Source organism: Sinocyclocheilus anshuiensis, unplaced genomic scaffold (assembly GCF_001515605.1).
Source record: "Sinocyclocheilus anshuiensis isolate Anshui unplaced genomic scaffold, SAMN03320099.WGS_v1.1 scaffold822, whole genome shotgun sequence".
Classification (NCBI taxonomy): Eukaryota; Metazoa; Chordata; class Actinopteri; order Cypriniformes; family Cyprinidae; genus Sinocyclocheilus; species Sinocyclocheilus anshuiensis.
Window position 1 is genome coordinate 42,412 of NW_015539892.1, and position 15,482 is coordinate 57,893.

The 15,482-nt window shown below is 41.0% G+C and overlaps 1 protein-coding gene across 1 annotated transcript in view; it reads left to right on the forward strand.

The window, feature by feature from the left end:
• Positions 1-15,482, forward strand: part of LOC107685833 (protein FAM19A2-like) — a 30,030-nt gene that overhangs the window by 7,111 nt on the left and 7,437 nt on the right. Inside the window, exon 2 of the mRNA XM_016482568.1 lies at positions 14,861-15,010. Within this exon, the coding sequence (XP_016338054.1) occupies positions 14,861-15,010 (150 nt within the window). The remainder of the gene's footprint in view (positions 1-14,860; positions 15,011-15,482) is intronic.

Genomic DNA, 15,482 nt, shown 5'->3' on the forward strand with positions numbered 1-15,482 from the left:
AACCGCTGGAACGTCAGATGGTTCTCCTGTCCAAGGGAACAGGGGAGGTTGGTAGCCGAGTACGCACTGAAACGGGGTGAGGCCGGTGGTTTGCTGCCTGAGGGAGTTCTGTGCGTACTCGGCCCAGGGAAGGTAAAGGCTCCAGCGGTTCTGGTTGTTGTGACAGTAGCTGCATAGATATCTCCCGATCTCTTGGATCTTTCGCTCAGTCTGGCCATTGGATTGTGGATGATATCCGGAGGTGAGGCTTACTGATACTCCGAGGAGTTGGAAGAAGGCCCGCCAGACCCCGGAGATGAATTGGGGCCAACGATCGGAAACGATATCCTCAGGGAGGCCGAAATTGTGAAAGACTTGATGGAATAACTGTGTTGCTGTTTCCATGGCCGTAGGTAGTTTTCTGAGGGGGAGAAGTTTACATCCCTTTGAGAATCGATCGACCGCTACGAGGATGCAGGTGTAAGATTCGGACTCGGGGAGATCTGTGACGAAGGCGACTCCGATGTGGGACCAGGGTCGGTGGGGTATGGGAAGTGGTACCAGTTTGCCTTGTGGCAGCTGACAGGGAGATTTGGTGATGGCACAGACTGAGCACCCCTGTATCAAGCGTTTGACTTCTCGAGCCATGGCAGGCCACCAGTAGCGGGTTTCGAGGAGCGAGAGGGTTTGCTGGCTGCCTGGATGTCCAGAGCCCGGAGAGGAGTGCAGCGAGTCCAGAAGGGTATTGCGGAGAGTGGATGGAACATAGACCTTCCCTTCTGGACCTCCCGGCGGAGCAGGTTCAGTGAGAGTGGCGGCATGGATTTGGTCGTCGAGTGACCACCGAATGGGAGTGTGGAGAGTGGATGGAACATAGACCTTCCCTTCTGGACCTCCCGGCGGAGCAGGTTCTGATTGGGTGGCTCGACGGATCAATTCTCCCTCGGGCTGGAGGGAGAATTGTCTCAGAGGGTAGTAATCATTCCGTGGGCTGATGGAGGCGCGACAGAGCGTCTGCTCTGGTGTTCTTGGTTCCGGGACGGTAGGTAACAGAGAACTGAAAACGGGTGAAGAACAGCGCCCACCGTGCCTGACGAGGGTTTAAGTGCTTGGCCTCACGAAGATATTCCAAGTTCCGATGATCAGTGATGACTTGGAATGGATGAATAGCTCCCTCCAGCCAATGTCTCCATTCCTCCAGAGCAAGTTTGATGGGGAGTAGCTCGCGGTTCCCGATATCATAGTTTTGCTCTGCCGGGGAAAGCTTGCGGGAGAAGTATGCACAGGGATGGAGGATAGGAGGCTCTCCGGAATGTTGTGAGAGCACCGCTCCCACCCCTACTGTGGACTCATCTACTTCCACGATGAATGGTTTCTGCGGATCGGGAAGGGCGAGGGTAGGAGCGGTACAGAAGTTACGGCGGCGGTGTGCTGACTGAAGTGGTGGATGAAATAACGGTAGAAATTTGAGAATCCCAGAAAGCGTTGGAGTTCTTTCACGGTTTTGGGTTTTGGCCAGGTATGAATGGCTACTGTCTATGGAGGTAGCACAGACAGGGAGGAGACCGGGTGACAGAGGATGAATCTTGGGCATACAGTTCCGCAGGCAGTACTCACTCCATTGTAGAACTTCGTTGGTGGTCCAGTTAATTATGGGTGAGTGTTGGGTTAACCAGGGGCGTCCCAGGATGATCTCCACAGTGGAATTCTCCAGCACTTGAATGGTGAGGATATTCAGGACATGGGCATGCTTCAGCCGTCTTCGTTGAAGTCTTTGGAGTGTGCTGCGGGATATGAAGTTCCCCGAAGAACCAGAGTCTACAAGGGCTTGCGCTGAAAGGGATTGGTGAGATGACATTAATAATACATTCATTCGAGTCAAGGTAGCAATTTGAGGGCTGAGCTGGATAGTAATCACCGTGGGTCGTGCAGGACAGATAGGACACGAGCGAATCGAGTGTCCATGCTCCCCACAATATAGACATAGTCCGGATGTAATCCTCCGTGTACGCTCCGCATGGGTGAGATGGTACGAATCCACTTCGGAGCCGGTGAGGCGGATGTGGACGGTGAGGAGAGTGGCAGGGCCTGGTTACAGGCCTGGAGATGTTGGGAGATTTTGAGAGCCTTCTGAATAAAGTTCTCCAAGCCCACAGTATCATCAAAAATCACCATTTGAAGGCGAATGTCGGCGTTAAGCCCTTGCCGATACGCAGTAAGTAAGGCCACCTCATTCCATCCACTAGACACCACCAGAGTGCGGAATTTGACGGCATACTCGCTCACGGATGCCGTGCCTTGACTGATGCGGAAGAGCTGATCATGTGACAGAGGATGAATCTTGGGCATACAGTTCCGCAGGCAGTACTCACTCCATTGTAGAACTTCGTTGGTGGTCCAGTTAATTATGGGTGAGTGTTGGGTTAACCAGGGGCGTCCCAAGATGATCTCCACGGTGGAATTCTCCAGCACCAGAAAAGAGATGAATTCCTCATGAAGGCACCCAATGCGGAGCGTGATGGTGGGGGAGCATAGTTGGATCTTCCCACGACCCAACGGCTTTCCTTGGATGGTGAGGATATTAAGTACATGGGCATATTTCAGCGGTCGTAGTTGAAGTCGTTGGAGTGTGTTGCGGGATATGAAGTTCCCCGAAGAACCAGAGTCTACAAGGGCTTGCGCTGAAAGGGATTGGTGAGATGACATTAATGATACATTCATTCTAGTCAAGGTAGCAATTTGAGGGCTGAGCTGGATAGTACTCACCGAGGGTCGTGAGGGACGGATAGGACACGAGCGAATCAAGTGTCCCTGCTCCCCACAATACAGACATAGTCCGGTTGTTATCCTCCGTGAACGCTCCGCATGGGTGAGATGGTATGAATCCACTTGCATGGGTTCGGGTGCTGGAGCCGGTGAGGCGGATGTGGACGGTGAGGAGAGTGGCAGGGCCTGGTTACAGGCCTGGAGATGTTGGGAGATTTTGAGAGCCTTCTGAATAAAGTTCTCCAAGCCCACAGTATCATCAAAAATCACCATTTGAAGGCGAATGTCGGCGTTAAGCCCTTGCCGATACGCAGTAAGTAAGGCCACCTCATTCCATCCACTAGACACCACCAGAGTGCGGAATTTGACGGCATACTCGCTCACGGATGCCGTGCCTTGACTGATGCGGAAGAGCTGGTCATGAACGGATATTTCTGCGGCTGCGTGGCTAAACACCTCTTTGAAATGGGATGTAAATGTAGATAGAGTGCGAATGGCCTGGCTGTTACTTTCCCACATGGACTGGGCCCAGTGAAGAGCGCGGCCTGCGAGATGAGAAATCATGAAGGCAACCTTGGCGCGGTCGCTGGGAAAGGCGAAGTATAGGGGGCATTGTAACAAGAAGCCACCACAATCCTCCGCCTCACTGGAGAAGATAGCAGGGCCGGGCCATGGGACTGTGGGAGGCAGACACAACAGGTGTTCGAAAGGCTTGAATTAAATCCTCCAGTGAAATCAGTGGCTGATTAGTACTCTGGTGATTGGGAACGGGTGTGTGAGGTGATTGGGCCTGACGAAGCTGGACTATCCCTGACACTTTCTCTTCCAGGAAAATGAACCAAAAATATTGATGACTCATCATGTACACCGCAATTACATCTTATCCAGCATACGGCGGCCTTTTGAGTCAGAGATGCTTAGAAATGTAAATTACCATGAATCTACATAATAGCACATGTTAGACTAACAATATTGCCTCAAATTTGGTCCCAACAAGCCTAAAAGAGTCTGAACTATTTCTTGTTGAACAATGCTACTGATTGGTTAAGGGTCTGCAAGCTCCCAGCATACCCATACCGATATGGGTAGTGTTTTGGCACCTTGCTGCAATCTTGGTTTCCCTGAGTGAGACAATATTTGAGAATTACAACACACTCATGCTTTACTCTCAACTGGACGCATATCAGTTTTGCAGTGATTAATTTAGCATTCCTATCTTACATGCAGTCTAATCCCTGTCTGGTGACCCACAGTGATCAGCGATATTACTAAAACAATGATGCTGGTTAAATTATGCAAAACAAAATGTTCAGTGCCAGGGAGCAATGCGGTGTTCTCAAATGTGAATTAATTATGACCAGCAACTACCATACAGTAGGTTAATGACTCTTGAACAGACCTCAGTTAAAGTAATTTAAACTATTAAGAATTCATAATTGTAATATTTCACCTCTGGCTGGCGGCAGCTTTGCTCAACACTCATTGTAATTTGGTTGATTAACAATTAGCACTTGCAATATTTCACCTTGACCCGAAATGGCGTAGTTGAATGAGTCAGAGCTAGTCATGGAAGGTTTTATGGTGGTTTTGGTTGGCAATCTACTCTGGACCTTGGACAAATAGCACCTTTTGGGTTTGTTATGGGTGATTAAATAATTACAATTTAATTTTTTTGATGAACCATCCTAAAATATTGCCCTCCGAGGTACAGTATACAACCTTCAAATCTAAAAGTTACATTTGAAAACTTTTAAAATAAATTATCTTTTAATACAGGCCAGTTAATATGTTAAATTTGGATCATGCACTATATTTTATGCCATTCTGAATGGGAGCGAGTTTGTTTATTTCAGTTCATGGGCTGTTTCCTTTCCGCCTCAGTCTGTAGACGACAGCACAGGAAGCTGATTGGTGTTGTTTGTTACCACGGCAGCATGTGTGATGACATCTCCCCTGTCAGTCATGTTTTGCAGGCTCAGAGGAGAGTGTATGTGTTTGTGTGTGTACGTGTGCATATGTGAGATATAAAACACTACTGACACTTTGAGGGTGGGGACAACATGCTATTCAGAGCAAACATGACTGTAGTGAGAGGCAGGATGCATTCAGAATGAATGAACACGCGGGAAAACCAACACTCATTTCTATGCTCATAGAGGTATTAGGCTAAATATGGCAGAGATATAGAAATGACAAAAAGCACTATAAAAGCTGTAGCGTCTGGACCAATCAAAAACACAATTTTTCATTTGATTTAACAAATCAGTTATTCATTAGATTAACAAGTCGTCACAGACCCCTCACCCAATAGACTGGGCGCCAGGATGTCTGCGAATGACCACAGGCCACTGGTAGGTCAAGTAAATATCTACAGCGGATCTAAATATTTATAATTAATTATAACTAGTTATGATTAATTATTCATATTTCCCTTATGAGCTGATTCGCCACAAAGCAGTCCATTTAAGTATTCTTTGTGTATATTCTGATATATGTCTCCTATGGTATTATATCATAATTTCATTTATTTTATCAGCTCTGGGACTTTGGACTGGCTAGAATCCACCATACTGTAATAATAAAACTCCAGCCTTTATAAAGAACGTGTTTTTGTTTCACGCCGTCATTTTTTTCTTCCCATTATTTTCCAATAGTGTCAGGTGCTGTGATGTGAATGGTATTCAGGAAAGCTTCTGACCTTGGATCCTCCCTAATGGATGGGGGAAGTAACTAAAAATTGAAGCTATCGTCTTGAAAGCAAGACAAAACAAGAACACCCAGACAGACAGATGTAATAAAAGTCTCAGAAGTGAGAAAAGTAGAATTCTCCGCTCAGTCCCTGAATAAACTATGGAGCAGCCAGGGCTGCTATATATATTTTAAAATGTATATTTAAGCACTAATGTTGAAGAGTGAACTTTGTATGAACTTTGTATTACAGCGCCTCTTGTAACTCGCAACTTATTGCCACCTTAGGAACAAAATACTTTGTATTCCTCATTTGCAAGTCACTTTGTGTAAATCTGCCTGCAAAATGAATACATGTTCATATGCCTAATATAAATTATTGGTCAATAACTATGCCCGCTTGCATGGTAAACTGAAGTAGCTCTCCATTGTGTTATTTTCAGAATCTGCCAACATCCTTTCTTTGTTTTACAAGAAAGCTATGAGAATATTTTGTGCGCAAAGAAAACAAAAATAACGACTTTATTCAACAATTTCTTCTCTTCCGTGTCAGTCTTCGACGCATGTTCATGACAGTACCACAACGCATGCGTGTGATGCTGCTGATGCAGGAGCCGGCGTTCTGACATAGAACCTGGATGCGCTGCGCTTTGTTTACAGTCAGAGGAATGCACATGTATGCATCGTGGTTCTCTTGTGAATGGCGGCAGAGACTGACATGGAAGAGAAGAAATTGTTGGATAAAGTCGTTATTTTTGTTTTCTGTGTGCACAAAAAGTATTCTTGTAGCTTCATAAAATTACGGTTGAACCAACGACGTCACATGGGCTATTTTAAAGGGGTCATATGACATTGCTAAAAAGAACATTATTTTGTGTATTTAGTGTAATGCAATGTTTATGCGGGGTTTAAGGTTAAAAAAACACATTATTTTCCACATACTGTACATTATTGTTGCTCCTATATACGCCCCGCCTTTCTGAAACGCGTCAAAGCGTTTTACAAAGCTCATTGTTCTGAAAAACGAGGTGTACGCTGTCGCTGATTGGCCAGCTATCCAGTGCGTTGTGATTGGCCGAATACCTCAAGCGTGTGACGGAAATGTTACGCCCCTTACCATATTGTGATGCCAAGTCCCGGTGTGACGAGGCAAAACCAATAAAACCCATTACAAACGAGGCATTTGTTGCATCCAGTGGGGACATAATTACTGATTATAATGACTTATACTGTCTTTTTACGCGTTGCGTTGCATGTCGCGCCGCGTAAACATAAAACCATGTCTGCATTTGTGATCGGAGAAACGACAAACAACAAGCGCTACTCTACACTGCTCTAAACTCACGTTTGAATCGTCAGTGGCAAATTCTTTAAATATGAAAACGTACTTACAGGCTGTGAGTCAGAAGAGCCAGACTGTTCTTTCAAAGTTGGAATTGCCCCACGTTATAGAAACAGCCTTTGTGCACAGCATTGTAGGCTACTCTCCCAGGTTCAGGAAACAGTCCTCCATAAAATGCGCTGCACACATCTGAATATTTGGGTTAAACTGTTCTGGAACAGTGTTGTAAATACAACTGTCCTCTTTTGTAAGGCCAAACAAAGTAGTTTCGCTTTCACAATGAAACACACAGCATCTCCACGACATGGCGGCGGCGGCAGCAACAATTCTACAGCTAGAATCAAAGTTACACCTTCTTTCTTTGCGTGAACATTTGGGCGGTGTTATGCAAATCTTCCCACACAGTGACGTAGACATGTGGGGGCATGTTTAAACGAGGTGTTTTAGGAGGGCGTGGACGAGTCTTAACTTTTATAAAGAATATCTCTTTGGGTTTGAGACTTTAGTCTTTGCAACTTTAGGGATCTTATCTATGCACGAACAGCTTGTGACACTCCAAAGAGAGAGGAAAACTTGAAATTGCATCATATGACCCCTTTAACAATGTCCTTACTACATTTCTTGGCCTTAAACGTGTCAGTTGCATTGCTGTCAGAAAGCTTTCGGATTACATCAAGAATATCTTAATTTGTGTTTCGAAAATGAACGGTCTTACGGGTTTGGAGCGACATGAGGTTGAGTAATTAATGAGAGAATCATTGACAGAGTCATTTTTGGGTGAACTAACTCTTTAATGCCATTTCTGAAATGCTGTAATAGCAGTATTCCTCATCTTTACCTTCATCCACCATTTGCCAAGTGTAGTGGCACCATTAGTTTCAGGGTGTTGCTCTTTTTCACAACAACTGAAATGTAATAACATTCAGAGACCATTGACTGAGATAGGTGTGTGGTTCCTCAAGGGAGGACCATTGATCAGGGGCAGCCATTAATGGTGCAATGTAGAGATGGATGGTGTTGGACAGAGGTTCATTTGAGCCCTTGGCCGATGTGTTCTGAATCTGTCAGCTACAGCAATCTGTCACCAAACCTTTGGCTTGACCACTATGTGCACCTTGGTGTCTGGAAAAGGATATAGCAGGGGAAGGAAAGAGAGCCAGGGAGATCTTTCAAATGGATACATATGATGAATGATATTTACAGAGGGAGAATGGTAAGCAATGATCTGTGGAGTATTTTGGAATCACTATCCCTGCCTCATTAAGCTGTGCAGTTACGTGTTGACCCAGACTGCCAATATAATATTTCTCAAACTGTTTAAGCATTCATGTAAATACAGATTTGTTGACTATCACATTATGGTGATCTCACATATTAGGAAAAAAAAAAGTTTAAAAAAAAATTGTTTTTAAAGAGAAACAATGCCAGTGGAATACTCCAGTTGTGTTAAATGATAATGATGCCAGTGATGTCGCGAGGCATTATCAGTGAAAATAGATTTATTAATAATGTAGACTTGAGCTTAAAGGGGTGTAATGTTTATTTGCAGAAGGCTGTCTGGGATATGAAATGACTGTACCTTGAATGTGTTATTAGCAAGAAGAATTTGTGGTGGCATAATAGAGGGTCAATCGATGAAGAATACAAACAGGGAAATTTACCAATTTTTGTTATATAGGTTTTAGTATGTCATGCTATTGTTAAAAAGCTTTTTAAATAAATAAATAAATAGGTAAATAAAGATTTTATTCACATTTTGTATTACATAACTCAAGATATAAACTTGTATATACAATTATACAAATTTGTATTATATGTTTATGTTATTTAAAAAATGCAAAATAAATGCATTTGCAATACTACTGGAAATTTTGACCTTTATTAATTGTTTTTTAACCTTTCTGTGTGACAACAATTCATATAGTGAAATCCATTATTTAATATATTATTATAATTGAATAATTTATTATTATAATTTAATAATTTATTATTATTATTATTAGTTATTTTTCTCCCTCACATGTGAGATTTTCTATGATTAAAAAATAAACAAATTAACAAATCGTGACATTTTATCTATATTTATATACAAGTTATATATTTCATATTTATATTTTATAAATGTATTGTACATTTACATTTATGAATTAAATAACATGTTATATATTAAATAAGGAATAATATATTAAATTATGATAATAAATTATTGAATTATAATATATGAAATAATATATTAAATCTCACCTGTGAGGGGGAAAAATAATTCAAATTTGTGGCAACATAGGCAAAGACTCCCAGACTAGACAGCCAACATACAGTACAGTACAGTTCCTACCATCAAAAGCAAACGGTTATCATTTTTACAGGTACTTCTGTGTTTCTTTTGTGTGCTTTTCAATTTCTGTTTACACCAGCATGAGGTTTTGGACCTCTGCCCAGACTCGCTCCTGTTTTGGGATATTAGCCTTCGCTAACCACAGTGGTACTTTAGCCATATTTGTTTCTTGTTGTTGTTTTTCAACAGAACCTGAACGGCCATATCTTACAGGCGAAAATTTGCTGTCATCACCCCCGGCCTGGGCTTTCCACACCTCGCTGGCGTGTGTCTTGTGTCAAGAAAAAACACAGCGTATTTGTGTCAAAGATCTGACCCGGTAAAGAACATTTGATGTGACATCTATTCATTTAGAGTTTTTAGAGACCCTCTCGCCCCTCCCCGCACCCAAACACCTCTGATCAGGTAACCAGTGCGGCGTCGAGACGGAGCGTTTGATCTTCCATTTCTGCAGTCCGCAGATGGCTAGCGCTCCTATAACTTATTTCATAAGTGACTTGCTGTAAATTGCCATGGCGATGGTATGGTAATTGGGTTGCCACTCTGCTTCACTTTCTCTCTCTGGTCAAAGAAAAAAAAAAACAGGGAAGCATTTCTTTTTCTTTTTGCTGCAGTCACACTGAGTAATACGTGTTAGGACAGAGTCGAGGAAAAAGTGCGCTCATTTCCTGTGGTGCAACTGGGAGAATGTGCTAGTAATGTGCTACTCGTTGTAGTTTGACCACCCATAATCAAATGTAGCTTCACTTATTTTTATCGGTTGTTTAAGTTTGATGCTTTGATGGATGTTGGCTCTAATATCTTGGCAAAAAAGTCTACAGGTGTAGGTTGGATGGAATAATTGTGTGCGTGTGTGTTTGTGTGTACACTACTGTTGAAAAGTTTTTTATGCTCACCAAGGCTGCAATTATTTGAATGCAGAATATCCTTAACCATGCCCCTCCAACTGTTAGTTTGCTATGAGCGAGAGAAACCCCGCCCTCTTTTCAATATTCCATTTCAGTTGGAAATACATACACAATACTTAAATAAAGTCGGCCACAACTTCCGGTTCACGAAGAATTTAAAAATAAATGTATGACCATTTATTCTATAGATAGATGATGATTATTGTTGTTCTTTTAACTAATGATAATAATAATACATATTGTTTTATATTTAGTTTGTGTACCAGTACTTTGATTTTCATTATTGTGGTGCAGCGCTAGGTTTTGACCACTAAGTGCAGTGCACGTGTGAAAAGTGTGACTACTGTGTTCTTTTTAGATTTTTCTTTTTTTAGTGAAGGTGTTCTGTTGATGTGCCCGTGTGCTCTGCTCAGTGCACCATTGATGAATACTTCATGATGTTATTTAACTCTTGGATGACTAAATCAATATTACCCTTCCTTCTTCATTGAGCATAGAACATTCATGGAGGAACAGATGGTTCTTTACAGCTGTGAAGAGTCAGTCCATCTTGGACGTATCAGACTCTGTACATCATGCAACACACACACACCCACACACACACACACACACACATCCCTGCTCCATTGAACCGGTGAGGCTGATATTGTCTGTCAAGCGCCTTGGGTTGGAGAGACTAGCAAGACTCTGGCGATGAATGTGTGATTGGTTCCAGAATGAACCTACCGACTTCATGAATGCTTTAATGAATGTTTTTTAATCATGTTGCATTAGGTATGTTGCAGGACAGGTTTAAACCTGCATCGGCAGTATTTTGATGCGTCAGCCTTACTTCAAAATATCATTGCATTTGAAAGTAGTTTGATTTTAGGAGAAGTCTGCTTCTGCCTTCTTTTAAAAAAAGAAACAATTATATAATGCAATGACGTTTAACATTTTTACATGGTTTACTACTTTTTTGTGCCACTGTATAATATGATACAGAATCGAATCTTGTCTTCAATGGTTTATTTTTGCTTAAACAGACACTTTCACTGTTATTAGCTTTGAGGCTGCAAAGAGAGCTTTGCGTTTGAAACATATGAGAGGAGTTAACAGATATGAAGAGGCTTTGTTATTGCTCGTGGGTAATTGTTGCCTGTCACATGAAACGAAAGCAGATTGTACTTTTAAGGACATCCCTCTATGCTTTTGTTTAGCATGGCAACATAATAGCTGTTTTGATGTGTCCTCGGCTGATGACGGTTTAATCATTTGTTTACTATGTTCGTCTGAGGTATATGGTGATATTTAGTCAGCCTTTGCTTTAACGGTTAAGCACCTCGCTCTTATTTTTTCCATCCAGCGTCTCCATCACAGTGTTTCTGGGTGGAAAAACAACATTTGAATAGCAATTTTGTGAACACAAAGTCTGTCATCTTTCTCTCTTGCACCAAAGCAGAGGGTGGCTGTTTTATGCTAATTCAATAGGAGCTTAGCAGGAACATTTTATATGTTTTCTCTCCTTTTTTGTTATTCATCAATATGTTCGCTGACTATTTGTGGAAAAAGAGCCGCTCAGCTCCAAAAAAGCCCATCAATGACAGACTGAAAAAGCACAGAAGTAAGGCATAAGGGGAAAAATGCCTGCTTAATGCTCATACTTGCATCTGAGGTAGCAATCTGTTCTGTTTTATTTTTAAAATGGCCTTTACCCTTGTGGAGAATGTCACACATCCCAATGTTAGATGATTTTACCCTTCAACTCGCATTAATGAGAAACTGCATGGAGACTCTCAGATCCTAACCCCATCTGACAAGTGCCAGCAACATTTGCAAATCCTGTGAAATAACCATATGTTTGTCATTGCTTGAAAGACTTTTTGGGCTGTTGGAAAAACCATGTGTTTGGTTTTTCAGCTTTATTGTATTTGGAAAGGTATTTGGTATTTGTAAGCAAAAGTATCCAGACACTGTATCCACACTTAAAATATTATGAGTATCAATACATTCGATCAAATAAAATGTACTTTTTAAGTAAGTCATAAAAAAGGAGATTATTAGACTTGAAATAATACCGTTCAAAAGTTTGGTGTCAGTAAGATAAAAAAAAGAAATTAATACTTTTATTCGTCAAGAACTCATTAAATTGATCAAAAGGAACAGATGCACAATTATTATTTCAAATAAATGCTGTTCTTTTGAACTTTCTATTCATTAAAGAATCCTGAAAAAATGTCACGTTTCCACAAAAATATTAAGCAGTGTATCTGTTTCCAAAATTGATGATGATGATAAATGTTTTCACAGCAGCAAATCAGCATATTAGAATGATTTCTGAAGGGTCATGTGACATTGAAGACTGAAGTAATGATGCTGAAAATTCAGCTTTGCGTCACAGGAATAAATCATATTTTAAAATGTATTAAAATTGTTTTAAATTTGAATAATATTTCACATTTTTACAGATTTTTACTATATTTTGATAAATGCAGCCTTGATGAGCATGAGACCACACACACACACACACACACACACACATAGATATAGATATATATATGTATGTAAAAATATATATTTTTCACACAAAAAAACATCAAATATATAGCTTCTCGCTTATTTTGCCTACTAGTTTTGATGCGTTTGTCATCCATCTAGTTCGTCCATTCCTCACAGTCTTCATTGGGATGATGGTGCTTGTCAATGTTGCATCAATGGATGGGATTTTGGTTTTGAAAGCAGTGCCTAATAGCTGTGCCAGCTCCTATTACTGTTAGTGCCCCAATCGCGCCCCCTCCTGCTGCTGAGGCAGACTTTCCCTGACTCTGCCAGATGACCAGCCTGCACACCTTAAGTGAAACATATCGATCGCAGCTATTGCAAGTCCATGAAAATTTTGCACAGATGTCCAGAGAAAGGCACAACACCTTCTTAGAAAAGGTCTCACATCAGTCGAGTATACAGAGCCAAGAAGTAGCTGTTTAATTCTCTTTGTTGGTCCTCGGGCACCTTGCTAAACACTGCCCACTTAATCTTCACAGGAGCCGATTGCTCACGTACACACACACACACATACTGCCTATGGATTTGGTTGGCTTGTTTATGACCTTGGTGAAAGGGTTATGGTTTAATCAGTAGTTTGCACTGTTTCTCCAGGCCCTGCCGACCTATTCCTGCAGCGTAATGAAGGCTGCTGTCCTGAGAGAAGCTTTCCCACAGCAGGTCGAGAGCTGATTCGGGATCAGGTGCTTCTGTGTTGCTGCTGATCTCTGTGGCTGTGCCAAAAACATTCTGTTCCAGGAACACAACACTTTCTTTGTTTCACGAATTTGAGTTGATTTCAGTGTGACCTCGAGTCAAGGAACAGATTTTGATCAAACTGTTAATTTTAACTGACAAAATTAAATATATTTATCAGATAATATCATTTACATTTATTCATTTGGCAGACACTTTTAACCAAAGCAACTTGCAGTTCACTTGAGAAACATATGTGTGTACTTAAGGATTGAACCCATGACATTGTCGTTGCTGGAGTTTATTTTTTTTTTAAACATTGCTGTACCCATTATTTACAATGTTTTTAAAGAACAGTTTGAACGATTAATTTTAGGATTTTTTTTTATTTTTGATATAATTACTTTCTTTTTATACATATTTTTAATGAATTCTCAATTTGTGGAAAATATTAATAAAAAATGCCATCTAAATGTTTTTATAGATTGTTTTGTATTTATTTTCAAATTATTATATGAACATATAAATATGTAAAATAAATATACATTTAATTTCATTTAGCATTTGACTTGACTTTTTAATCAATCATCCTTCACATCACCAGTTAAACCAAAGTAACTCATATCAGCTTGCGGAGTAACCCATCCCAGTTTGTTTTTCTTATAGATTTTTTACAAGCACTGTGCAGTTCAAAGGTACACAAATAAAGGCAGTAATGCACATTGAATGAGTCAAAGCAATCATTTTCTATGAGCTGTTGGAACAAACTCCACCATCGAATATTCAATTTGCATTTGCTCAAACTTTTTAAAATTAACTTTGGCCCTTTAGTGTGTCGGGGCTGAGAGATAATTACACAAAGGGGGTTCAGCCCTTCACCCGCCAGCGTATGCATCGGTAAATCTCTGTTTTTCTCTTCCAAGCCCACAATCGGCCTGCCGCTCGACAGACCCTTTTGTGCGCACGTTAAAGGCTCTTTATTGATTGGAGGCAAAATGTTTTTAATGTTGTTGATGAGATTTTGAGATTGGCCAGCTAATGGGAAAATGGAGGCCCCTTTTTAAATCAATTTTTAACTCAAGTCTTAAATTGAAAATCTTTACCAATGCAATTACGGCTGATTTGAAAGGTACACTAAAACTTTCAAAATGTTTTTATACTCTTTTCTTTTTTAAACTCCTCAATTTAGAGCTTCAAAATGATTTGTGAATACACTCTTTTATATGCTAACTAACGTTCATCCCCGCTGTTGTTCAGTCATAGGTGAAGGATAAACAAAACAAAAAAATGAATAAATAATTTGCCTGAAAGGCCCTTCTAGATGCAGAAATGTCCATGATTATCAATTAACCGTTTTACTTGTAATTACTAAAGTGAATCATAAAACCCAACCCGTTGATCACAGAGAACATTTTCTTCTGATTTCTGACCTGAGACAAATCAAACTGCTTGCATTAGCATTAATTAAATTGTACACTGCATCCACGTCAACAGATTCATTTCCATTGCAGCCACCAGCAGCAACAGAATATGCATTAGCGCCTCATCGTTTCCTTTGTCGGCGAGGAGAGTTTGAAACAGCTGGTTGATTTTAATAGACTCTGTGTCCTTGTTGTTTTTCCTCAGTGCACGTCAAAGCGGGAACCTGTGAGGTCATTGCAGCCCACCGCTGCTGTAACAAGAACAAAATCGAGGAGCGCTCCCAAACTGTCAAGTGTTCTTGCTTCCCTGGGCAAGTTGCTGGGACAACAAGAGCGGCTCCTTCCTGTGTGGACGGTAAGACTGTTTTCATTTGTCTGTGTGTGTGTTGTTTCTGCTGTTTGATTCTATTAAGCAAAGTAGTTCATTATTTATGTTTTACTTGAAAGATAGATAGATACAATTTTAGTATAGCATTAATTTAAAGCATTAAAACACACACACACACACACACACACACACACACAGACAGGTAAGTTATGATGTAAAAGGACAAATATTTCTAGGTCACTAATTAAGCAAATTTGTGATTATTGACCATGAACTCCAGTCACCTTTTTACTCATTGGTTTTCTGAAAATAGCATTTGTAATAAACACCTGAACTAAATTAGAAAACGTCTCAGGTTACTTGTGTAACCATGGTTCCCTGAGTAGTGAAAGGGAAACCCCCCTTCAAACTCACGGCCAGATCCATCTGCGATCCCCACGAGCTCATTCCCTTCCGTGCCTCAGCAGCGGCGGGGCCTGAATCGCGGGAAGCAGATGGC